The following is a 27,017-nucleotide window of genomic DNA, read 5'->3' as shown; positions in this document are numbered from 1 at the left end:
TTCTCTTTCCCTGCACACCCTCAAGACTGTAACAGTGTTGAACTTTTTATGAACCCTGTACTTCTGGAAAGCAGCTATAGTCAAGAAATCCCCTCACTGTTTTGTGTCCCCTCTTACCCCGTTTTGAGTTCTGAGAGATGGCTAACTTCAAAGGACTATCCTGCTCTAGAATATTCTGAGATAAAACCCACTTTTGCCCTTCCTCAGTGATTCAGATAAAACCATCTCCATCCTTTTTCATGATGACTCCCTTGTTTACCTGCCTATATGTAACATCAGGCCCCCTTCCTTTTCTTCTTCTTCTTTTTTTTTAAGACTTTATTATTATTATTATTATTTTTTTTTTTTTTTTTTTTTGAGAGACAGAGCATGAGGGATGGAGGGGCAGAGGGAGAGGGAGAAGCAGGGAGACCTACGCACAGCTTGATTCCAGGACCCTGAGATCATGACCTGAGCTGAAGGCAGATGCTTAACCGACGGAGCCACCCAGGCGCCCCCCTCCACTTTCTTCTCTTTGATATGTTCCTCACTAATGAGCATTCTCCCTATTGCAACAATCTGAACAAAATCATCTGATTTACTGTCCTGCGTATTTTGTCTGTCACGCTCTCCTTTATTCCCCTCTCCTTTATCACAGTGAACTTTACAATGAGGTATGCTGAGATACGCTATCCAAAATCCAGTTGATGGGTCACACAGCAACGTGAATGTATTTAATGCCTCTGGACTATATACTTAAAAATGGTTAAAATGGTAAATTTGACTTTATGTATATTTACAATAAAAAAATTCCAGCTGACAGAGAAATATAATGGAAATAATTTTATTCAGAAACAAATGGAACTCCTACTATGTGCTGGGTGGCGGGTTAGGGAATGGGGAAGTGGGTGAGGCCTGGGATAGGAAATGAGTAAGACCTGCTTCCTGTGGCCAGGAGCTTCCAGCCTTGCCAGGGAGACAAACACATAATCTGTTAATTGAGCTACAGAATTCAGGGTGACACACATTGTAATAGACATGTGTACAGCCTGATTCGAGTCAGGTTGAAGGGCTTTGACTGCTACACTAAGGTGTTTGGATTTTATCCTATGGTAATTGGGATCCACAACTGGTTTTAAAGCTAGGGTATGATGTGAATAGATTCATTGCAATTTCCTATGTTGTATTACCAAACATCTACTTCGTATGGAGTGTGTAAATTGATCAGTGGTTGTGACAGTTGATTTATTGATTTTTAAATTTTTTTTTTAGATTTTATTTTTAAGTAATCTCTACATCCAATGTAGGGGCTTGAACTCACAACCTTGAGATCAAGAGTCACATGCTTCCCTGACTGAGCCAACCAGGTGCCCGGATGGTTGTGTCCGTTTTCATTTTATTTTTATTGATTGATGGATTGACTGATTGATTTTAAAAATTTTATTTATTTACTTGAGAGAGAGAGAGCAAGTGAGAGAGAGCACAAGCAGGTTGGGGGGGGGGAGAAGCAGACTCCTCGCTGAGCAGGGAGCCCAATGGGGCTCAATCCCAGGACTGCAGGACCATGACCGGAGCCCAAGGCAGACACTCAACCGACTGAGCCACCCAGGTGCCTCGACAGTTTTCATTTTAAGATGTTGACCACTCATAAAACAGGCTTACATTCATGTTTCTCTTATTAAATATATTTATGTTCAGGAAAGAGAGAATTAATGTTGGTTAAGTCAGTGGGAAGACAGACACAGACCTGGCAAGTGCTCTGTAAAAATGTGCTTGGGCAACACTGAGAGCTCAGAGTGGGGCAACTGCCACTGCCTGAGGAGGTCTGGGAAGGCCCCCAGGAGGAAGTGGGCTGGGGAAAAGGAGAGGGGAAGAGGGAAAGCTGGAGCACATAGATGAAGAAAGGAAGCTGTGGGCAATAAAGCCAGAGAAGGGCCAGGGCCAGGTGACAGAGGGCTTTGGGTGCCAAGTTGAGGGGCTTAAATCTCTTCCTCACAGGTTATGCAACCACAAAGGGCTCAGTTAATAATAATAATGATGATGATATAGTGCTTACTACGTGCCAGCCACTATTTAAGAGCTTTACCAGTATCAACTCATTTACCCCTGACATTCAGGAAATGGCACGGTTAGATGGTTTAGATCACCTGGGTGGCCGCGTGGATCACGGTGATCAGAGTAACCGGTGGGACACACAGGTTTGGGGGTTTGGGAGAAGGACAAAGCAAGGGATGGAAAGGATGGGATTTTTTGAGAGATGATTAGGAATAAAATCATCAGGACTTGATTATTTATTGATTGGGTGATGGAACTGGTGAGGAAAAGGTGGGAAGATGGGATGACTCTCACTCTTTTGGTTTCACACTCTTTTGTGTGGATTTCTGTGGCACCCAGGGCAAGGATTGATAACCCTGTTCCATTTCTTAGAAGACTCACTGCCATCCTTCAACACTTCCTACTTCTTTGTGGGTTATTTATAAATGAGTTGTTTAGTTTCCAAATATTTGGGTATTTCTCAGAAATCTTTCGGTTGTCAATTTCTAGTGTAATTCCGTCATGATAGGAGAACATCCTTCGTGTGCTTTCATTCCCTTTAAATTTGTGGAGGTGGTTTTTTTTACTTGTCTTGCCCAGGCTATCTTGGTAAATGTTTCTTTTACATTTGAAGAGAACGTGTCTTCTGCTATTGTTGTGTGGAGTTTCTATAAATTCATCAGGTCAAGTTCCTCGTTCTGTTCAAGTCTTTTAGAAATTTGGTAATTTTCCTGAAAATTGTCCTGCTACAGTAATTGTGCGATTGTCTATTTCTCCGTTCAGTTCTACATCCGATGGATAGCCCTGCACAGGGTATGTAATGGCAGAGAGGATAAAACGTTTGCGTGAAACTCGGAGAAACATTTTATCTCTTTACATTTACTCCAGAACGCAGAGACAAAACGGGAATCACTACGTCTCCCAGCAGGCCTAGTGGAGCGCAGGACAAATGCAAATAAGAGAGGCCAGGCATTAGGCAACGCCCCTTTCCTGGGTTGGCAAGGCAACTGATACCCAAGCCAGCCAATCGGTGAGCTGCTCACCTGCGGGGGCGGGGGCTCGAGGAGAGCCAATGGGACCCGGGGCAGATGGTTCTCTGGGCTAATGGCTTGGGATACGGGGCGGGCTTTTAATGAAGGGACGGCTGTGGGAAAGATGGCGGCGACTCTGGGACCCTCTGGGTGGTGGCAGCGGTGGCGGCGGCGTTTGTCGGCTCGGAATGGGTCCAGGATGTTGCTCCTTCTTCTTTTGTTGGGGTCTGGGCAGGGGCCACGGCAAGTCGGGGCGGGTCAAACGTTCGAGTACTTGAAACGGGAGCACTCGCTGTCGAAGCCCTACCAGGGTGAGGCGCCCGGGGCGAGGTGGTCGTGCACGGGGAGGGTTTCGGGACCTGAGCTCAGTGGTAGAGACCGGGGTGGCGAAAGTCTTCGTGGCCCTAAGGAAACTGCGGGCGGTGGGTGGGGGCCCATGGGGACTCTCGCCGCGTTTGGGAGCCACGGGTCCAAAGGGCAGCAGTCAGGTGTCCCCGCCCCCCGTTTTGGAAGTTTCCAGCAGGTCCAACACGGGCTCGGATGCCACTGGCGCTAGGCCTGGACAAAGGGGGGATCGGAGTTGGACAGGAGGAATGTGGGAAGGGATAGAACTGCAAATGGTGGGTAGTGACTGAAGGCCACTAGCAAAGAGCCGGTCTCCCGATGGAGCTGTGGATGTGCTAGAAATGAAGCAGGAGGCAGAACTGGGTGAGAACTTGGCCGGCCCGAGAAAGAAGATAAAAATTCTGTTGCCGGTTAAAACACCTGTTCTGAAGTCCAGGAACCCTGTTGATGAAAGAGGCTGGTTAGCTTTGCTCGGTTTAGGGTTCATAGGCTCTTAGGCACAGCATATCGACCAGAAAATTTTTACGATAGCTACAAAGAGAGGATCAAATCAATGCAGACGGCTTAACTCACAGAAGTCTGTTTCCCCACTAGAGTGTGGGACAGCAGACAAAGCTCAAAGTGCAAGAGTGTATACACAGCTGCCAAGGGTGATTATTTATTCACTCAGCAGATGCATCGAATGCCTCATCTGTGCTGTCTCTGCTGTAACTGTGGATTGTACAGACACAACGTTCTCACTTGCAAGAGGCTTATAGCCTGAGCTACTGGGAGAAGTACCTTCACACTTGAATTGTTTAAAGAAAGAATGTGATTAAGCCCCAGAGGCCTGAGAGTCAAGCTCTTTTTGGTAGAACTGGGGAAATTTTTTTCTTATATGGTGCTAAAATTTACTTATAAAATGGGAGGAATGGATCTGAGCTATGGTTATTGCAGCACAGATAAAGTGATAGCTCTGATGTGCCTGCTCTGGGGTCTTCACCTGAGAAGGGCTTAGTGAAAGGAAGCTGTCAAGATGGTAAGGATTTGAGATTTATGAAAGACAGAAGGTAGGAAATCGAGTGTCGTGAAAGGGAGAAAAAGATCATGGCTCCAGCTTTAGGAGCGTCTGTGGTGGTTTCAGAATGGGTTGGTGTTGAGTGTGAACTGATCTATTTCCTCCCCGTAGGTGTGGGCACAGGCAGTTCCTCACTGTGGAATCTGATGGGCAATGCCATGGTGATGACCCAGTATATCCGCCTTACCCCAGATATGCAAAGTAAACAGGGTGCCCTGTGGAACCGGGTGGTAAGAATCTTTCTCCCTCCTATGTTGATGACCCAGAAAGCCCTAAAAAGTTTACCAGTGGCATATTGACTCAATTTTACGGTTTATCCCCAGTGCTCTGACTTCTGTGGATATCAAGGATTTTCATTTCAGAGAATATGATGACCTTCATAGCGAAATCAGATATGTAGGGAAATGCTCTCAATTGCTCCAATTATAGCAAATAATCCATTTTTGATTCTGTTTTCTGAAATGTCTTTTTCTTTAAAGATTTTTATTTATTTTATATATAGAGAGAGAATGAGAGAGCACAAGCAGGGGGATCGACAGTGGGAGAGGGAGAAGCAAGCTCTCCTCCGAGCAGGGAGCCCGATGTGGGACTCGATCCCAGGACCCTGGGATCACGAACCAAGCTGAAGGCAGATGCTTAACCGACTGAGCCACCCAGGCACCCCTGTGTTTTCTGAAATGTCTTTAATTCCTGATTGACCTGATAGTATTTACTTCTTGGAGGTTAACAACTTAACTCACATTTAATTACTTTGTAAAGTAGAAGACTGCTCTTTTAAATTTATCCTAAACTTCATCCCAGTATCCGCCCTTTGTTATTTCACTTTGAAGAGTCTAATTTTAAATTTTATTTTCATGTGAAAGCCACTTTGAGCCCCGTGGTCATTTTATTTGTCCTTCTCTGGACCTTTTCTAGCTACATTGTCTTCCTTGACTTATGACGGCAAGAAGTGAATGCAGTATTCCTGGTGTGGCTGCACTGTGATTGTGTACAAGTGTAAGACGATGCTTTCTTTTTGGTTACCAGGGCTCTTTCTGAATCTTTTACAACCACTTTACTTTTGGGAATGACCTTGGCGTCCTTTAATACTTTCTCTTGGGTTCTCATAAGCTAAGAACTTAACTTTTTCGTGGTTTTTGATTTATGACTTTTCATGGTCATAGATAAATGCACCTCAGCAAAGAGAACGACTTCTTTTCCCTGTTCATTTTATGTGGCAGAGAATTCTGACAGAACAGAGGGATAAGAGAAGTTTCTACGTGAGCTATTTGCACAAGCTGGCCTCTTAACCCAGATTGTAGTGTTGAACTTATTCTTGGACAGAGTACAGGGCGGTGTGTTCTGGTAGAAGAGGCAAAGGGCTGGCAGTTGACAAATTTGGGTTCCCGATCTAGCTGTGTCGCAGACCCACTGTGAGCCCTCCCTGTGCTTAATTCTCTCATTGCTGAGTTTCTCCAGCTGCCAAATGAGCTTCATAATACCTTCTATGCGCCCACTAGGGTTATTGTGAAAGTAAGACAAAAGACCTGAAGACGCTTTGGAAAGTTAAAATGGTTACAGAAATGTGTGTTGTTACATTATGCATCTGTTGTAAGTTTCAGTGATGGAGGTCTCAGGTTACTAAATGACTATGTCCAGGGCTAGATGCCCTGCTGCTGTCTTGCTAGCTGCCTCTAGCTATAACTCTTTAAGCAACAGTTCTAGTTTAGGATCTTTTTTCAGATTCCCTGATGCAGTATTTTTGTTGTCGTTGTCGTTGTTATCTGACTATCAGAATGAGCTTTGGAGTTGTTTCTGAGTCATTTGAATAGGATGTATTTGTTTGAACAGTGGTTCTCAAATTTAGCTGTCCACTGGAGTTGATGATGCCTGTGGTCACAGGGATTTTGAAAAGCTCCCTGTGTGAATCTAATGTACAGCCAAGTCTCAGAAGCTCTAGGAGACACAGCCCTGAGCAAAGGCTGCGCTAGAGAAGGCCAAGGAGAAGTGGCAGACACCTCTTGGCTCCGTGTGGACCTCCCTGGCCCTGGCCTCGTCCCAGGGGAGATAACAGCCACCCACTGGCCCTGTGGCAGCTTCCTGCCACTGAGTTTCACTCTTGTCCTGCAATCTAAGTGAAGCAGTAGAAAGAGGGGAACCCAGAATGACAGCACAGGGACTGGGCTCTGCAGGGTAGGGTAAGCTACCGGAGACTGCAGTATTCTTGGGTGAATTCAGAAGTAGCTTCACCCCCCTTTCATTTGACTCTGTGCTCCTGATACTAACACTTTTGGAAGATCTCCCAGAAATTAAAAATGGAAACTAAAACTGATCTAGCAATATGTTGCTCAAGAGCCGGAACAATCTGTTAAAGGTTCTGGCTGAACCCTGTTGGCCTGTCTGCCCCTCATTCCCTTCTTTCTTCATAGTGACCTTTAGTCAGGAGCCTCTCTAAGCCAGATACCTACGCTGCTCTCTCCTTGAAAGTGTTCAGCTATTTAGAGCATGTAACCATCCACTTACCTCCTTCGCCATTTTTCTGAGCTTTTGATACACAGTTAAAGAAAAAACCCCAAAAAATAAACACAGGAGTCTGATTAGTACCCACCTTCTTAATGTTTTTCCACCAGAGGCTGGCCCTGCGATGGGGATGGTGGTGTTCTCCCCTGGTACGTTTATGCTTCTTGGCCATGGGCATGAGGTTTTGGGGGACTGTAACTTACCCCTTCTTGGGGAATTCTGGCTTGCCCCTCAGCTTGGCATTGGGCCAAGTCTAGCTAATTAGAGTTGTTTACATATCTGCTAATTTTTCCTGGAAACCTTTGCATAGTGACTTAGCTTTTTTTTTTTTTTTTTTTAATTCTTATGTAATGAATGAGGCTTTGACCTTTCTTGAAATCCAGGCTTTTTACAATCTGTCAGTGGAGTGATCTGAAGTTGCAAATGAGTGTTAATTGAGCCACCTGTACTCTCTAGGCTGAGGGGCTTTGCTGTAAGATCACAGCAGTCTAACTTAGCAGTCTCATGTCTTTTCCAACTTTAGAGTACTGTCTTGTTTCTATGGGAGATATTGAAAATAATTGGGAGGCTTATTCACTTTTCATATTAAATATCATATGCAGTTGGACTGCCTACCCTATTTAATTTTATGATGCAAATACTTAGCAAGTCATAGATTTTAGTTTCAACCCTTTGCCTCGTGTTACCTGAACTTATATTTTCCAAGTCTCTAGACCACTATGAGGGCTTGAGGGATTTCACATTTCATGCTCTTCATTGATTCCAGTGTCTTTTTCATTCTAGCCGTGCTTCCTGAGAGACTGGGAGTTGCAGGTGCACTTCAAAATCCACGGACAAGGGAAGAAGAATCTGCATGGGGATGGCTTGGCAATCTGGTACACAAAGGATCGGATGCAGCCAGGTATTGGGACCCTGGGTGCTCTTGTGTGGGGTGCAACAGGCCTGCTTTCTCACGTGCCCTCTTTTGGAGAAGCATACGTCCCCACAGTGCCAGCAGTTTTCCCATTCCCTTGATGTCTGCGGATGAAGACCAGCCTGTCAGGTCTCTAGCATGGGGTCTGAGTCCTAATAAAGCAGCTGACCTTCACGCATCCTGGGGCGAGATCTTGCTTATTAGCTCCTTCCGGTTTCCCTTTGGCCTATCGGCTAGGTGAAAGCACCAGCTCTCCCGAACACGGATGATTGGGTGAGCTGACTTCTTTTGAGCATGCACAGTGATCGGTCTCAGAACTCCTTGAGTCGGGAGTTGCGTGGGAGCCGTTATTCCAAGGACATGGCAAATTCAACCTGATTTGACCTGATCTCTTTTGCAACAAGAAGTGGGACCTGGGAATTCAGCTCTCTCTCAGGGGTATAGTTGTCACCAAGCGTTCATGAAGCAGAATTCTTTAGGGGCGCCTTAGCAACCGGTTTGGACCAGGCAGCAGCTGTAGTGCTGAACAGCATTGCAGTGGCCTTCTCTCTTCCCCCTGCCTTTAAGAACAAACAGCTGCAGACTTTACTGGGTGCTTGTTACAGGCCATGCACTTTGCTGGGTGCTTTTACATATGTTTGCTCATCTTAAAGAGAGACCTGGGAGTCATTTGAATTTTTTTCCTCCATCATAGTGATATGTTAGTCCTTTATCAACTCTTGGCTTTATTTCATTGTTCATCATCTGTTCTCTCTCTCTAGGGCCTGTGTTTGGAAACATGGACAAATTTGTGGGGCTGGGAGTATTTGTAGACACGTACCCCAATGAGGAGAAGCAGCAAGAGGTAATGGCAAGTGTCAGAGCTTAGGTCAGCTGCACTGACATCATAGTCCTTTGCCTCAGGAATGTTCATGAGGGAACAGGGGATAGAAAGTGAGGGGTTTGGTTCTATTTTCTTCATCTATTGAACTTGAAAAGTTAATATCCTTGTCAGAGTGTTCTAGAGAGGAGCGTTTATGGTGCACAGTCCTTTGGGAATGGTTGTCATGATTGGGGACTTTTTCTTTAGTGTTAATAGTGTTGTTTTGTGCACACTAGGTAGCTGCTGGGATTGAGCATGCATGGCAGGTTGGTGATTTGGCTCCTAGGCCCACACCAGAGCAAGCTGAATTTATATAACTCAGCTCCCCTGACTCAGTAGATCACCGCTGTGCTCTCTTCTGTGGTTTGCTCACTCTTTCTAGCATCCTTTTCTTCTTCCTGTTTTGAGACCCGAACAGCAATTCTGTTCTCCTATAGGAAAGGTTGTAAAAGGAAGTTGACGGAGTCCCAGCATTTTGTTGCAATCTGGTTTCTGGCTGTTGGCAGAAGAAACTTCTTGCTTTTTGTTGGCTGACCCTAGGGTTCTTCAGTACTTTCTTATACTGCCAACAGGTTTGCATTCTTTGCCCGATGGCTCTGCCATCAGCTGGTGGGCAAGTGATTATGACAGGTTCGTGATGGGTATCCCGTAGCTAAATAATAGCAAGAAAGGCAGGATTAAGGATGGAGATAGAACTGTTTATTTTTTCCCTAAAAGCTTTTTATGAAAAATTGCAAACTAAAAAAAATTGGAAGAACACATCATCATATATGCAACACCCAGATTCAACAGTTTTTAGCATGGCGCACGGAGTTCACCATAGGGAGGTGGAACAGGAGACCTGAGTTAGGACGATAACCTTTGGTTGTGAGACAGTTACAGAGTAGCTTCTCCGTGTTCCCGCTAGTCCTCCTCACTTCACCATACATCAAGGACTTTCTAGGTGGCGGGAGTTAGTGAGCAAGACCAGCGTGGTTCTCACACTCAGTAGCACTGAGGTGTGAGAGCGCTCCCGGGGGAACTGGGGTGCCGTGGAAGACACAGCGGCGTGTCGAACCTGGAGCGGGACAGTGTGGTAGTGGTGGTGGTTGGGGAAGATTTCCTCCGGGAAGTGACATTTACATTGAAGTCTGCAGAATTAGGAGCCAGTGTGCCATGCAGAGGGAAAAGCATGTGTTAAGGTGATAAAGTGAGAGAAGGGACAGTGGGTGTGAGGGGAAAGGGGGATCAGAGAGAGATGATGCTAGAAAGAAAAACAGAGCCAGTCTTGCCATGTTGTACACTTTCAGGGGCCACTATTCCCATTGCAGTCCTTAGTATTAACACTGTTCCCTGTCGGGCAAGTTGACTGGCCCCTGAAATTGGGTGGTGTCTCCTCGGGTGGTTGGTGGTTTGGCTGTTTGGACCAGCACCAGAGCCATCCGAATGTACGTGACTCATCCTCACCATGCACACTGTGGGGCCCGATACGGAAGTAAGTTGTTCCTGTTGAGGAGTCTGGGCCTTATTCTAAGCGGGTAAGTGCTATAAAGGATTTTAATGAGGAGAATGTCATGACTGGGTTTGCAGTCGTGCTGAGGAAATAGTGGTAGTTAGAGCTGCATCTGAGTAAGAAGTACGGGCTTTCGGGCTTGACTGGGCTTTTAAACCTGGCTCTCTGCTTCTTCCAGAAATAAATTGTTCAGATTCTCTTAGCTTCCATTTCACCATCAGATAATAGTAGTTCTCACTTGGGAGGGCAGAGCTGATGGGCTTATTTTGTAAGAAGAGTAGGTGTTAATCAATAAAATTAGTTTCAGTTGGTAAAAATTGGGACTTCTTTTCTGGCTAGCTGTTACAGTTCTCACTCCCAGCTGTACATTGGAATTGCCTGGAGTGCCTTTAAAAATACTGATGTCCAGGGGCGCCAGGGTAGCTCAGTTAGTTAAGCGTCAGACTCTTGATTTTGCCTTGGGTCATGATATCACGGTCGTGGGATCGAGCCCTGTGTCAGGCTCCACGCTCAGCATGGAGTCTGCTGGAGATTCTCTCCCTTCCCCCTTTGTCTCCCCCCCGCCCCAAGTGCATGTGCAGGACCTCTCTTCTCTGAAATAAATAAAATATTTTAAAAAATGAAATAAAATAAAACAATAAAAATACTGATGTCCAGTCCCCAACCTCAGAGAGTATAATTCTGTGTGTCTTAGATGCAGTGTAAGCAACCTTACTTTTTTAAAGCTCTCCAGGTGAGTCACAATGCCAGGATTGGGAATCCCTGGACCAACATGAGGTCCTTGTTTCTGTATTAGTTGTTTACCTGTTAAACACATTTGTTTATTAAAACGACATTTAAGAAAACTAATCAAAGTGGTTTCTGTTTATTCGGTGGCTATTATGTGCCAGGTACTTTACAAATATTGTCTTAATCCTCATCAGAACTCCTTAGAGTTAGTATTTTTTTTCTCCTCCATTTACCAGTGAGTACAGAAGCTTAGAGAAGTGTCTTGTTCAAGGTCACAGCCAATATAAGGTGGCGTCAGGTTTGGAACATAGGTCTACCAGATTCTGGAGGCTGTGCTTTTAATTATGCTGCTCTGCCTCCTCCCGTCCATTGTTTCGTCTGCCAGGTTGATTTCCTTCAGAGTGGAGACATTTATTATTCTCATGTCGTCTCCTATGTAATTTCAGTTCTTAGAGCTTATATTCAGTGCAGGGAGTATAGAAAATGTACTCTTTTCTGCATTCCAACAACCTGGAACTATTTTAGGGGGTAAAAGCAAGTGTGTTTTGCTGGCAGCATGGTTTACTTTGCTATCATACATAAAGGCGCCCTGCACTGTTTCCAGCACTTGTGTATGTTGTAACAGCTCTTCCGGGGTAGATGTTATTGTCATCTCTACAGTATGGGTAAGAAACTGAAGTGCAGGAAGGTTAAAACATTCTTCCGTGACACACAGGCAGAGGGTTTGCGTCCAGCCTGCGATCTCATCATTTTGCTTTATTATTTCTGAGTACATAAGAAGAGGGTGACAAATACGGTACCTTTTGAAAACTTGCAAATGTCTCATAAAGATGTGTTGGACTAGGAGAACAGGAGCTGGCAGGAGGGGGTGTGGAACAATTCCTCAGATCCCTCCAGGTAGTGGTAAAAATGTTTCTCTGGTTTCTTGTTTCCTTGTCCCCAGAGCACATGACCTTGCTCAGCTTACTTGCAGCCCCATTTGTTCATGAGGAAATATGGGGAAAATACTGGCAACCAGGAATGCATCTGAGAAGGGGGGGAGGGAGTTCAGTTTAGCTTGGCTCTCTGAAATCAGGACCAATTGTTAAAAGTAGCATAACCTCAGTTTCCCTGTTAGCAACATAGGAATTGTAGTTTAGGTGAGTGAGTCAAGGTTTCACTGTTTGGGGGTGCAAGGTACCTGTGCCCTCGTGAGGCTGCCAGATCGTAACCGGTTGTTAAAGTGGTAGTGGAAGAAATAGGAAATTTGGATAGATTCAAAACAGGAAAAGAGATCGAATTAGTAACAAAAAATGACTCACAAAGAAAAGCCCAGGTCCAGATGGCTTCACTGGTTGTTTCTATTAAACATAGAAAGTAGAGTTAATACCAGTTCTTCTCAAAAATTCTTACAAAAAATAAGAGAGGACACTAACCAGCTCATTCTTTGAGGCCAGTATTATCCTGATGCCAACACCACACAAAGACATCACAAGAAAAGAAAACTACGGACCAATACCTCTTACAAATACAGACATGAAAATCATCAACCAAATACTAACAAACCACATCCAGCAACATAAAAAGGGTCATATACCACAACCATGTGTATTTATCCTAGGAATTTCATTTGCTTTAAAATCTGAAAATTAAGGGGTGCCTGGCTGGCATAGTTAGAAGAGCATGAGACTCTTTTTTTTTTTTTTTTTTTTAAAGATTTTATTTATTTAGTTGACAGAGAGAGAGACAGCCAGTGAGAGAGGGAACACAAGCAGGGGGAGTGGGAGAGGAAGAAGCCGGCTCACAGCGGAGGAGCCTGATGTGGGACTCGATCCCAGAATGCTGGGATCACGCCCTGAGCCGAAGGCAGACACTTAACGACTGCGCCACCCAGGCGCCCCAGAGCATGAGACTCTTGATTTCAGGGTCCTGAGTGTGAGCCCCATGATGGGTGCGGCGATTACTTAAATAAATAAATAAAAACTTTTAAAATTTGAAAATTAATATGATAGACCATATTAATAGAATAAAGGACAGGGGCACCTGACTGCCTCAGTCAGTAGGGGGTGCAACTCTTGATCTCAGGGTCATGAGTTCAAGTACCATGTTGGGTGTGGAACCTACTTAAAAAAAATAGAATAAAGGACAAAAACCATATTGGGCATATCAATAGATGTAAAAAAAGTATTTGAGAAAAGGTAGTATCTCTTTATGATAATAAAAACACTCAACAAATCAGGAATAGAAGGTAACTTTCAACCTGATAAAGGGCATCTATGAAAAACCCTCAGCTAACATCCTACCTAACTGTGAAATACTGAATGCTTTCACTCTAAGACCAGGAATAAGACAAGGACATCTGTTCTTGTTAATTTTTTTTTTTAAAGACTTGTTATTTATTTATTTATTTATTTATTTATTTATTTATTTATTTTTTAAAGATTTTATTTATTTATTCGACAGAGATAGAGACAGCCAGCGAGAGAGGGAACACAGGCAGGGGGAGTGGGAGAGGAAGAAGCAGGCTCCTAGCAGAGGAGCCCGATGTGGGGCTCGATCCCAGAACGCCGGGATCACGCCCTGAGCCAAAGGCAGACGCTTAACCGCTGTGCCACCCAGGCGCCCCAAGACTTGTTTATTTTAGAGAGCAAGAGCATGAGTGGGAGGAACGGAGGGAGAGGGAGAGAGTCCCAAGCGGATTCTGAGTTGAGTGAGGAGCCCTCAGGGGCATGATCCCAGGACCCCGAGATAACGACCGAAGTGGAAACCGAGAGTCAGATGCTCAACTGACCTGAGCCCTTCAGGCGCCGCTGTTCTTGTTACTTCTATTCAACATTGTACCGTAGGTTCCAGTCAGGGCATTTGGATAAGAAAAGAAAATAGAAAGCATCCAGATTGCAAAGAAAACTAAAACCATTTATGTAGACGACATGATGTTGTATATAGAAACTCTTCAAGAATCCACGAGAAAACTACTAGAACTAATAAATGAATTCAGCAAGGTTGCAGGATACAAGATCAACATACAAAAATCAATTATACTTCTGTATGCTAGCATTGGACATTCAGAAAATGAAAGTAAGAAAACAATTCCATTTATACCATCATGCAGAATAAAATACTTAGAAATAGGGGCGCCTGGGTGGCACAGCGGTTAAGCGTCTGCCTTCGGCTCAGGGCGTGATCCCAGCGTTATGGGATCGAGCCCCACATCAGGCTCCTCCGCTATAAGCCTGCTTCTTCCTCTCCCACTCCCCCTGTTGTGTTCCCTCTCTCGCTGGCTGTCTCTATCTCTGTCGAATAAATAAATAAAATCTTTAAAAAAAAATACTTAGAAATAATTAAATAAAAGTACACTCTGAAAACTATAAAATACTGTTGAAAGAAAGTTAAGATCTAAGTAAATGGAAAGACATCCTATGTCATGGATCAGAAAACTTAGTATAGTTGATCTTTTTTTTCCTTTTTTTTAAAGATTTTATTTATTTATTTGACAGAGATAGAGACAGCCAGTGAGAGAGGGAACAGAAGCAGGGGGAGTGGGAGAGGAAGAAGCAGGCTCCCAGCAGAGGAGTCTGATGTGGGGCTTGATCCCAGAACACTGGGATCACGCCCTGAGCCGAAGGTAGACGCTTAACAACTGAGCTACCCAGGCGCCCCGATTTTTTTTTTTTTAAGATTTTATTTATTTATTTGACAGAGAGAGACAGCGAGAGAGGGAACACAAGCAAGGGGAGTGAGGGAGGGAGAAGCAGGCTTCCTGTCGAGCAGGGAGCCCAATGCGGGGCTCGATCCCAGGACCCTGGGATCATGACCTGAGCGGAAGGCAGAGGCTTAACGGCTGAGCCACCCAGGTGCCCCAGTATAGTTGATCCTTGAACAGTGTGGGGGTTGGGGGCACTGACCCCCCCCCCCAGTCGATAAGCTGCATAGAACTTTTGATTCCCCCAAGACTTAACTACTAATAGCCTACTGTTGACTGGAGGCCTTACGGATAACAAACAGCTGATGAACACAGTTTGTATGTTATAGGTATTGTATACTGTATTCTTACAATAAAGTGAGCTAGAGAAAAGAAAATACTAAGAAAATCATAAAAGAAAATACATTTACAGTACTGTCTTTGTATTAAAAAAAAATTGACATGGAGTGGGCCTGTACAGTGCAAACCCACATTGTTGAAGGGTCAACCATATTGTTAAGATGATGATGCTCCCCACATTGGTCTCCAGATTTGACACATTGCGTATCTGTCAGAAGCCTAGCTGGCTTCTTTGCAGAAATTGACAAGGTAATCCTGAAATCAGTATGGAAATTCAAGAGAACTAGAATAGCCAAAATAACACTGATAAAGAAGAGGGACGTTGGAGGACTCACTTCCTTATTTCAAAACTTAATACAAAGCTGCAGTAATAAAGATAGCGTGGTACTGGCCTAAGGCTAGACCTACAGATCAATGGAATAGAATTGAAAGTCTAGAAATAAGTCCTCATGTTTATGATCAGTTGATTTTTGATAAAGCTGTCCAGACAATTCAATGGGGAAGGAAATGTCTTCAACAAATGGTGCTCACTCACCTGGATGTCCACATTGCAGAATAATGAAATTGTCGCCAGCTCATACCATACACAAAGTTTAACTCAAAATGAACTGGAAAGCTAAATGTAAAAGCTGAAACTATGCAACTCTAAGAAAAAACATAGGGTTGATTCTTCATGACCTTGGATCAAGCAAAGGTTTTTTTAGATACGATACCAAAAACAAAAGCCACAAAAAAAAAAAGATGAGTTAGATTTCATTTTTTTTCCTTTAAGATCTTATTTATTTGAGAGAGAGAGAGACAGCACGAGCAGAGGGGAGGGGAAGAGCGAGAGGGAGAAGCAGGCTCTGAGCAGGGATCCTGATGTGGGGCTTGATCACAGGACCCTGGGATCATGACATGAGCTGAAGGCAGACGCCCAACTGACAGGCACCCAGGTGCCTGAGATGGACTTTGTTAAAATTGAAAACTTGTGCTTCAGGGGTGGGCATCTGGGTGGCTCAGTCAGTTAAGCATCCGATTCTTGATCTCTGGGCATGGAGTCTACTTAAAAAAACAACAGAAACTTGTGCTTTGGAGGATACCATCAAGAAAGTAAAAAGATAACCCAGAGAATGGGAGAAAATCAATGAAAATTGTATATATGATAAGGGACTTGTTTTTATATATTCTAGGTATAGTTCAATAGTAAAAAAGACAGCTCAGCTAAAAAATGGGGTGCCTGGCTGGCTCAGTTGGTGGAACATGTGACTCTTGATCTTGGGATTGTGGGTTTGAGCCCCATGTTGGGTATAAAGGTTACTTAAAAATAATTTTTATCTTAAAAAAACGACCAAAGGATCTGAGTAGGTATTTCCTCCAAAGAAGATACACAAAGGGTGGATAAACATGAAAGATGTTCAACATCATTCGCCAGTAGGGATATACAAATCAAAACCACAATGAGATGTTACTTAACACCCACTTGTGGCTATTTAGTCGTAGCTAAAATAAAAAAGAGAAATCGTAACAAGTGTTGGTAAGGGTGTGGCGTAATTGGAACTCTCATACACTGCTGGTGGGAATGTCAAATGGGGCAGTTGTTTTAGAGAACAGTTGGTCAGTGCTTCAAATGTCTAAATACAGAGTTGATATCATCCAGCAATTACACTACTAGGTGTCTATACCCAAGAGCAATTGAAATCGTGTCTACACAAAAAGTTACATGAATGTTCATAGCACTATTCATAATAGCCAAAAAATGGATATAACTCAACGTCCCATCACCTGATGAGTAAACAAACAAAAAAATATATATATTAAAGATTTTATTTATTTGAGAGAGTGTGCGTGTGTGCACGTGAGTGGGGAGAGGGGCAGAGGGAGAGGGAGGGAGGATTTCAAGCAGACTTCCTGCTGAGTGTGGAGCACCACACATGACTTGATCTCATGACCCTGATCATGACCTGAGCTGAAATCAAAAGTTGGATGCTTAACCACCTGAGCCATCCAGGTACTCCAACAAAATATATATTCATTCAATGGAATACCATTCAGTATTAAAAAGAAATGAAGCATTGATAGGTCCTTTAATGTGGATGACCCTTGAATACATTATGCTAAGTGAAAGAAGCCAGTCATAAAAGACCACATTTTGTGTGATCCCATATATATGAAATGTTCAGAATAGGCAAGTCTATAAAGACAGAAAGTAGATGACAGAGGTGGGCATGGCGAGTGACTGCTGATGGACACAGGGTTTCTTTTTAGGGTGATGAAAATGTCCTGAAATTCATTGTGGCAAATCATAATCTTAACTCTGAATATACTAAAAACCATTGAATTATAGACTTTAAATAGGTGAATTATGTGGTATGTGAATTATATCTTAGCATTGCTGTTTTTTAAAAAAATGTTGATTGAAACATGACGTGATCATCTGTTCTTGTCATTACGAAGTCATCAGCTGGGTCATCAGTTTCTCATGAGAACCCAGATATTGATGAAAAGTTACAGGGAACTCAGTGGAGCAGGAATGTCTTTCTTCACTTGAAATCAGAGTATGATCACAAGAGGCTTTCTGTGACTGAGAGCACAGAAGAACAGTCCTTTGAGCCTTGGCCCTCATTCTTCCTGGTGAGACATTTATTTGGGTCTTACCCCAGGAGGCAGAAACAGCTGGTCGGAGAGTGGAAGAACAGCTCACTGTTCTTACCAGATCAAGCCTGCTTGGAAGTCTAGTTTCTCTAGTCTGTGAGGTGATGACTGTTTTTTCTCCTTGAAACCAGAAGAAATGGGCGCCTTGGTGGCTCAGTTGGTTAAGCATCTGCGTTCAGCTCAGGTCGTGATCCCAGGATGCTGGGATCGAGCCCCATGTTGGGCTCCCTGCTCAGCTGGGAGCCTGCTTCTCCCTCCTCCTCTGCCTTTCCCCCTGCTTGTGCTTGTGCACCCCACCCCCTCTCTCTCTGTGTCAAATAAATAAAAATAATCTTAAAAAAAAGAAACTGGAAAAAAATTAACAATATGGTGCTATCCATTTTAAAAACACATTCTCTGAAGTGATGAAGACAGTGATCCTTCTTGGTCTCTTTATTGTGGGCAGAAGTAATCTTTATATCAGTAAAGGAACCCCACAGCCCCTTAAGTTCCCTTGTTCCAGCTTGGATATGACTTCATTTTTCAGTCCTAGGTGAGGCAATGTTTTCTAAGAGAGAGACTCCTTTGGAAACTAGGTCCAGAGAATTTTGGCAAGTTCTCTAGATGTGATTAAGCATCGAGACTGAGCTGCATTGAGACCTAGTTTCTGTTTTTTAAGATTTTATTTATTTGTCAGAGAGAGAGCGAGCACACAAGCAGGGGGAGCGGCAGGCAGAGGGAAAGGGAGAAGCAGGCTCCATGCTGAGCAAGGACCCCCCCCCCCCCACCGCCCACAGGGCTCCCTTCCATGACCCTGCGATCATGACCTGAGCCAAAATCAAGGGTCGGATGTTCCACCAACTAAGCCACCCAGGCGCCCCTCTTTCCTTTTTTTTTTTTTGTTTAAGATTTTATTTGAGAGAGAGAGCAAGCACGCACACACGAGCTGGGGGACGAGCAGACTCTGCGCTCAGCACAGATCCCAATGCGGGGCTCAGTCCCACGACCCCGAGATCATGACCTGACTGCTCAACCGACTGAGCCACCCAGGCCCACCCCTCCTTTCCTTTTTAAAAATCTGGAACCATTCTCCAATATTTCTGTGTTTCAGGTTATATTAGAGACCGAGGGGTTTTGTTTTGTTGGTTTCTAACAGTATATACTAATCACTTTTCCATATTGATTTGAGAACAAGGAAGCATAGAGATTGAGCCAGGGTTGTGGGGCCCGACTACCTGGCTTCCAAGCCTGGTTTTACTACCTAAACACGTTTTCTTGCCAGTGTAATGGGGATACTGATAGCACCTCTTAGGATTGTGAGAAGTAAATGAATGGGTATGTGCACATTACTGACTACAGTGCCTGGCATAGAGTAAGTGCTCTGAAAATGCCAGCTGTTCTCGTTCACACCACTAAATGCCGTTCCCAAGGGACATTTTGCAGCCATCTTGGCAGTAGCTGTTGTGGCTCTGTTCTTTCCCCCTCCTCTCCCTCTCTCCTGTTCTTCACATCTAGGTTCCAGAGAGCAAACTTGGCCAGCTTACTCCACGGCACTATGCCTTAGGTTGCAAACAACGGCTCCAAGAGAGTGGCTCCCAAATGCTGGTTCATGAACTCGTATTGGTTGGTAACGAGTTTCACTGATTTTTTTTTTAAGGTTTTATTTATTTATTTGACAGAGAAAGCACAAGCAGGGGGAGCAGCAGGCAGAGTGAGAGGGAGAAGCAGGCCCCCTGCTGAGCAGAGAGCTGGCTGTGGGGCTCGATCCCAGGACCTCCCGGATTGTGATCTGAGCCGAAGGCAGATGCTTAACTGACTGAGCCACCCAGGCGCCCCAGTTTCACTGGTCTTAATAGGAAAAGTAAAGTGACTTTTCATAAATGCTTAATTGTTTATTATGAAATTCCATCATTCTTTTTTTGGTGTTAAAATTTTCTTTTAAAAATATTTATTATAGATGGTGGTTTTGTCATTATTGTATTTTAATGTTTATAGGTCAAAAATGGCAAACCCGTCAATCCCCAGCATATTTTTGGAGATATTACCATCTGTGACAGCCAATGGCCTGGGGATTACTGCCCTAAAAGATGCGTACCTGGCTTGATCTCATATGTGCACACCTGTGCATAGTGTTTGTGTCTACGGATTTGTTAGTCTTTGATCGAATGAACATTTACTGACTCCCTGCTGAATGCCAGACACTGTACTAAAGGCTTTACATATCTCATTTCATCTTCATGGTCAGCCCTGTGAGCTAGCTCTGTATTATTCACTCTGCTTACGGGGAGGAAATGGACTCTCAAGGAGCTAACGTAATCCACCCAAGTTATACAGCGCTGAACGTATACCTGCAGTTAGAGCCCAGGTCTCCCTGATTACAGAGGCCATGTGGCCTCCTTTTTCTGTCTAGTGGTTTATAATTACTTGTGTGCTTGGGATCTGTGGAATTTTAGCATAGGATCCATAAGTCCACAGGTTCATGGGTCTCCCTTCGGTCGAGATAGGCTGAATATCCAATTACCCTGTAGAGGGTCTTGTTTTTTTTTTTTAAAGTGGCCTTGTAGTACAAAAATTTGGGAACATTTCTTCACCCTACAGGCAATAATCATTTGGACGATAGGTAGGAGTGCCTAATTTTTAGTGACTCTTAAATTAGGAATGAAACTACCACCTTGCCTGAGTCTGAGGGATTCTTCAGCCTTTGGTTCTAGCTATATATAGGCTGCTTTCCAAGGAAAGAAAATGAGCTGCTGTGTGAAATTAGTGGCTTCCCAAGGAACACTTAAGAACTCCTGACTGGGCATGGAAAATAAGAGGGCATTTAAAGACTTACTACTAGTGTGAGGTGAAAAGTTGAAGGCCAAGTCACGAGTTGCTGAAGTCAACAGATACGGGCTCCAAAGTTGTGGGGTGCTGTGTCTGGTGCAGTGTTTCTTAAATTTGGCTGCACATTACGACTGTCTGTGGTCCTTTTTGAAAAATACATGATCCTGTGCCCCTCCCCCCACCCCCATTGAATGAGACTCTTTGACTGAGGGACCCACATGTGATTGCAGCTGAAAAGCTCTCCCAGGTGATGCTGGGGACCAGCTGACCTCTGGCTGTCACCAGGTAATCGATGCCTCACCAGCCTTGGGAAGAGGAAGGCTCCCATGGGTTAAGGACAGTTGCGCTGGGCACTTTCTTGAAGGGTGCAACGTAAACTTGTAATCATGCGTACTGGGGTTGACAAATGAGCTACCCAGGGCATTTTTAATCTCTTCTTTTCCCTAATTGTTCACTGAAGTTATGCACATTCCCGTCAGAAGCCCATTTCTGTACATTGCTTGGCAGCATACTAAAACTTCCCTTGTTCTAAATGATAGTTGTAGACGAGGAGTGTTGGGAATTGGCTTATCCACCGATTCATTTTGTACTTTTCTGTATCCTGTGCCTATTCCACCAGCGGCGTAAGAGCAGAGCAGTGGGGGGCTGCTCTGCTTGCCCTGCACGCCTCACTGTGGCTTCTAAGGCCCAGCGGGATCTGGCTTGTGCCTCAGCTCACACCCTCCTCTCCCTCACTGGCTGTGTTTCAGACCCTGGTGTCTCCTTCTGGTCCTCGAATATGCCGACCTCATGCTTCTTATGTCCGCAGATCTTTTTTTGGCTCCCTCCAGGGATGGAGGCCTCAGCTCAGATGTTGTCTCCTCAGAGAGCTGTTCCCTCATCAGTTTATCATGTTGTCTGTTTTATTTTCATCAGAGCATTAGTACTCTCTGAAATATATTTTTTTAAGTTTTATTTATTTCAGTAGTCTCTGTACCCAACATGGGGCTCAATCTCATGACCCTGAGATCAAAAGTTGCATGCTCTTCCAACTGAGCCAGCCAGGCACCTCTCTCTCTGAAATAATTTACTTATTGTTTGTCTCTTCCATTCTGATGTCAGCTCTGTGAGCCCCCAGCATCTGAAACAGGTGCTCACTGATAGAAGGAGGGATGCTTTCGGCTCTCCACCCTCACGCATCCTTCCCATAGGGGAGGGCTGGGCTGAACTCGCATAGGTTTCTCTTGTCGCTAGTAGCTTAGAACTGTAGTAGTTTTTTAGACCAAAGCTAAACATCCTTGAGCCTCATAATTTTTCTAAATCTGCCATGCTGCAGTGCTCCCACGGAGCTTTTTCCTCGCCCACATATTGTAGGTTAGAATGACAACAGCTATTTGGAAATAAATATCCACGAGGTTCAATTAGAGGGTAAACGATCCCTTTGGATTAGAGTTAACTTCATTGTCTCTCAAGTGGTGGGATTTTTATCCTTTGGGCAAGAGCTTATGCTGAGATCCTGGGCAGTAAACGCCATCTTGAATTTGGAAGAATTTAGCCCTGTTTGTCAGTCCTGTGTCTCCCCTTGCTACAGAAGTACTATCATCTGGGCACAGACAAAACATATGGCCTGGCCTTCCGACTCAGGGACATAAGCGAAGTGGGGCCTTCTTGGACAGTATGACGCTGTGTGTTTTGTGAAGTCTCTGAAAGCCTTAGAGGTTTTCTTAGTGGGCCCCTTTGAGAATCGGACAGTAACAGACCCTCTCCTTAGAAAACATACACGCGTCTGTGCACATAGCTTTCCCCGGCATTTTTAGGGGTGTAAGGACTTGCTAAATGTCCTCCACAGATCGTACAGTTCTGTTTGGGGATTTAGATCGGTTTGCTCATCCACCACAGCTCGGTCAAAGCTCTTCCATGGCTGCTTCTTTATGACCTGGTCTCCTGTCTTCTGTGTCCTCTCTCGTTTTTATAATAACCTGCTGGACCCTCTCAGGCCCAGAAGAGGCGATATTCTCCAGGAGTCCAGGTACTCAGTCTTGACCCGCCATGGCCATGCCTTGTTCCCTATGTGTCCAGCCAGCATTTGCTCCTGTTCACACCATGTAGCTGTTGTCTTGAGAGTCACCAGTCTCGGATTTTGACTGCATCTCCACCTTGCATGTTGACTGTTGAGGACAATGAGGAAGTCACCAGACAAGTGGCATGTGGCATGTTTCCTTTCATCACCCCGCCTCTGCACTGCCTCAGCACTGGGCTGGTTCTTAAGTGGTTAGCCCCTCGTTTCTGAGGAAGAATTCGCTCCTCCAGCTCTATTGGAGAGACAGGGCCTCTGAAGTAGGTGGGAAGATAGGTAGCATACGGGGACACTTGCAGTGGGAGAACTTGCCCAGGGTGTCACGGGGAGAAGTTATGTGTAGGTGAAGCTTAAGTGGGCTGGAAGGTCTTTCGACTGAGAACAGTCCTTGTGGCTGGAGAACACCAGCCAGCAGCCTGGTTCTGGCAGTGCTGTTTCTGAGGCCTGATCCATTTAGCATCCATCATATGCTTATAGGATTTGAAAATTTGAAAGGAGCTCTCCAGAATGGAAGGATTTCCCTGATCAAACAGGTATTTTCAGAGTACCTGCTATGTGCAAAACGCTTACCTGGAGGGGGTGGGGGGAGAGGTTGTGGGGGATGGAAGGTGGAGACATAGAAGTATAGTGATTTTTTTCCTTCAAGAAGTTTACATGGCAACTGGGGAGATAGGTATATATACATAAAAAGGAAACCACCAGTCCTGGGCCATGTATGTATGTGGGTGCCAAATAGTGATCTCTGGAAGGATTCGAGTCAGACTCCAGAGGGGGCCATTTCAGGCCCCCACCCCCAGGTTGGTAGCAAGGAGGATTCCTGAAGGCAAGTAGAGAGTTCTGTTGCTTCCTGGGCCATATTCTTTGACCATGTGAGTGCGTTCTCAGGGGCTGCTAATGATGAGGCGGAATGGTCGTTCGTCCGGTCTGCTGGAAGGGGCTCAGCTTGTGTGTGCAAAATTCCTGTTGCTGTTTGTACAGGCATTCCTGAGAGCGCCTCCTTACTGTCCTCTGTTCCTCCTTCCCTGCTTTCCCAGCGGGTCTTCCCCTATATCTCAGCCATGGTGAACAATGGCTCCCTCAGCTACGATCATGAGCGCGATGGGCGGCCTACAGAGCTGGGGGGCTGTACAGCCATCGTCCGCAATCTGCACTATGACACCTTCCTTGTGATTCGCTATGTCAAGAGGCATTTGACGGTGAGTCCTTGTTTTCTGGACCAGTTGGTGGTATGGGCTGCCTTGCACCTGCTCTCCTGGCCCTGATGTATCTTTTCTTTTTCTTCTAGATAATGATGGACATCGATGGCAAGCATGAGTGGAGGGACTGCATCGAGGTGCCCGGGGTCCGTCTGCCCCGGGGCTACTACTTTGGCACCTCGTCCATCACTGGGGATCTCTCGGGTACTGCCACACGCGTTCTTCATTTGTCCTGACTGAGGTCATGTCTCGAGAGCTGGCCCTTAGCGAGGCTTCTCAGCGGGGACAGCCAGACAAGCAGAGCTGTGGGAAGCACGTATCCAGACAGTGCTTCTCTTCTGGCGTTCTGGTACCCTTAAGCCCCCCGCCCCGGGCCTAGGCTCTGCTAGTGCGGTTGGCTCTAGGAGACGCTTGGTGCTGGTGGAGATCAGGGTCTGCCTCTTCAGCAAGCCAGCTCTTCTAGGCCGTGTTTGGAGTTCTGTGCTTCGTGATCTCTGGTTCCTTCCCAACCACCTTCTGAGGTGCCGAATTCCCCTTCTCTTAGCAAAGCTTTTCCTTGAATCCCTTGACTCTGCCGTCCCTCTTCTAACTGCCCCCTCCCCCTGGACCCTGTTTGTGTGCAGACTTTTGACAGTGTTGTGTGTGCAGGCCACCCACCGCTCCGTCCCACTGCGCTCGGACCTCCCGTGCCTCTCTGCCAGGCCGGTGGCACTATTCTCGTCAAAGGTCCTTCCATTTCCTCACTGCGTATGGGACTCTGTTCTCAGTCCTTGCTCTTTGTCCTCTCTTGAGCTGGCTTGACGAGTTACTCTGAAACTCCTGCTTGATTTATGTGGCATTAGTAGTACCTGGTTCTTTTACTTTTCTATCTCTGGATTTTCTTCTACTTGTTCCTAATTTGTAGCTTCCCCTTCTATGTTTATTCTGTCCCTTGGCTTGAGCTTTAATCGTAACCTCTTTTGAGAAAAGGTAAGGCACTGAACTTTTGGGGTTTTTGACTAGTATAATTCACTATGAATAGAGCTGGTATGAAATAATTTTTGTTTATCTGAATGAGTCCTTGGCTCTAGATGTTTAGTGATAATGCCTGTATTAGTCAGTCTCTGTTCTCTGCCGGTAGGATATCCCTAAATACAAATTAGGTCTTTCTCTTAAGGTCTTTTTTGATGGCATTTTTTTTTTAAGATTTTATTTATTTGAGAGAGAGAGCAGGCGTGAGAGAGAGCACGAGTGGGGAGGAGAGGGGTAGAGGCAGCGGGAGAAGCAGACTCCCTGCTGAGCAGCGAGCCCGATGCAGGGCTCGATCTCCTGGGATCATGACCTGAGCTGAAGGCAGACACTTAGCTGACTGAGCCACCCAGGTGCCCTGTTGGCATCTTATTGTTTATGCAGTGGATTGTTGAAAATGGCTGAGGACACATTCCAGTTCTCCCAGCCTTTGATGCCCCTGCATTGTAAGGAGCATTGCCCCAGCTTTTTATCTTGTCCTGTGGCTTAAACAGTAAAAACATTTCTCTAATTGAAGGCAAATCTAGTTTTTTCTTATCGGGGTCTGCTAAGGATTCTAAGAGTCTAAGCAGCTGTGGATGCTATCCTACTAATAGAAATGGTGCTCCTCCTTCTTCAGGAAGGAAGTGAGGGCCACTCACCTGGAGCTGGGGCAGCTATCTTGCCACCAGCTGGAGGATGAAGATCACAGAAGAAGGCAGAATGGAGAGAATCACAGAGAAACGGTGCACCAGGGCTTCTGGTGCGCATGGCTGGAGCCATACAGAGGTTGCAATTGGAATAATCCTAATATGTAGTCGATAGATTTTCCCCCATATACAAAAATTCTAAATTTCTTGGTTCAAAGGATGTCTGTCTAGGTGTGAGGAAGAAAAAAATGGGAACATGATATGGTTTCTCTCTTCTGCCAGAAGTCAAGACAAAGTGCATTAGGAAGACACAAGTTGGGAAGGAGTTTGGGGAATGAATGGTTGAGGCGTCCCCAAATTATTACCGCAAACTCGAGTTCCTCAGCTGGGAGTAGAAAGGGCAGAAAGTGCCCTGTGCAAATCTGTTTTGCACTATAGTGTTGCATTATGAGGATCAGAGTTTTCTTTGGGCCTAACATAGGTCTTAGAAGTCAACTAGAAGAATGATCTAGATACACACTGTCCGATATAGTAGCAACCAGTTATAGGGGGCTACTGGACACTTGAAATAGGGCCATTCCAAACTGCCATGTACTATAAATGTAGAATACACGCCAGACTTCAGACACTTAGAAAATGAACATAAAATGTCATCCATGGGGCGCCTGGGTGGCTCAATTGGTTAGGTCATGATCCCGGGGTCCTGGGATTGAGCCCTGCATTGGGCTCCCTGCTGGGCGGGGAGCCTGCTTCTCCTCCTGCTCAGGTTTTTTTTCTCTCTCTCTCAAATATATAAATAAAATCTTTAAAAAATGTCATCCATAATTTTTATATCATCTGCATGTTGATAGTTTTTTTGGATATGTTGGGTTAAATAAAATACATGTTAAAATGAAAAAAAAAAAGAAAGAAAGAAATGGCAAGAAATCCAGTCTCTAGTAACCAACCTGGTAGCCATAAGCACCCCCAGCATTCAGATTTGTGGTCTCTTAATACCAGTTTCCGCTAAAGGAAACAAGAGCTTCTTGGAGAGACGACTGATGCCAGGTCTGAGGTAGGAAATGAACAAGCTGGAAACGTCCCAGGAAAACAAGGAAGACAGTCAAAACCTTCTGGATTCATGTAAAAAGGCTCAAGAGCCAACTTGAACAGGCCCCCACTGGAGAAAGATGGGTCACGTTGGACATCTATAAGATATACAAGTTCAGCGTATGGAAACACATCAGATACGTTTGAATCGATGAGATTATGACACTTCCAAAAAGAGAGAAAAAAAAGGGGCACCTGGGTGGCTCAGTTTGTTAAGCATCTGCCTTCGGCTTAGGTCATGATCTTGGGGTCCTGGGATCAAACCCTGTGTTGGGGGGGGGGTCCCTACTCAGCAGGGAGTCTGCTTGTCCCTCTGCCCCTCCCCCTGCTTGCGTCTCTCTCTGTCTCTCTTTCAAATAAATAAATAAAATCTTAAAAAATAAGAAGAGAAAAAAAATTGAGTCCCTAATCCCTTGATCCTTTCTCTAGTAATTATTAGTGAGATTCAGGGTCACGGTTACAAGAAGCTGCAGAGAATTAGTCCTGGTCCAGAAGGGAAGCGTGCGCTATGCCAATAGCTCTTCCCTGCTCCTGGCCCGTTAATCAGCTGCTGTGAGGCCTTTTCCTATCTTGCTTGGGTGTGTCGTCCGCACAGAAAGAAGCTGTGGTGTTGTGTCTTCCCTCACTGCTACAAGGTT

General features: G+C 45.0%; 1 protein-coding gene across 5 annotated transcripts in view; it reads left to right on the top strand.

Annotated features, from left to right (window-relative positions):
• LMAN2L (lectin, mannose binding 2 like) overlaps positions 1 to 27,017 on the top strand; it is a 37,918-nt gene that overhangs the window by 8,604 nt on the left and 2,297 nt on the right. The window contains exons 1-7 of one of the 5 annotated variants that reach the window (XM_008699801.2): positions 2,731 to 3,355; positions 4,558 to 4,676; positions 7,729 to 7,846; positions 8,620 to 8,702; positions 22,377 to 22,409; positions 23,492 to 23,653; positions 23,743 to 23,857. In XM_008699801.2, coding sequence (XP_008698023.2) covers positions 3,118 to 3,355; positions 4,558 to 4,676; positions 7,729 to 7,846; positions 8,620 to 8,702; positions 22,377 to 22,409; positions 23,492 to 23,653; positions 23,743 to 23,857 — 868 coding nt within the window. In that variant the 5' untranslated portion in view covers positions 2,731 to 3,117. Of the gene's footprint in view, positions 1 to 2,730; positions 3,356 to 4,556; positions 4,677 to 5,361; positions 5,443 to 7,728; positions 7,847 to 8,619; positions 8,703 to 22,376; positions 22,410 to 23,491; positions 23,654 to 23,742; positions 23,858 to 27,017 lie in introns of those variants that run through there. The other 4 variants (XM_040623541.1, XM_008699802.2, XM_040623540.1 and 1 more) reach the window with 4 other exon arrangements.

This window comes from Ursus maritimus, unplaced genomic scaffold (genome assembly GCF_017311325.1).
Source record: "Ursus maritimus isolate PB19 unplaced genomic scaffold, ASM1731132v1 scaffold_6, whole genome shotgun sequence".
Classification (NCBI taxonomy): domain Eukaryota; kingdom Metazoa; phylum Chordata; class Mammalia; order Carnivora; family Ursidae; genus Ursus; species Ursus maritimus.
This window is presented reverse-complemented; position numbering and strand designations above follow the sequence as displayed.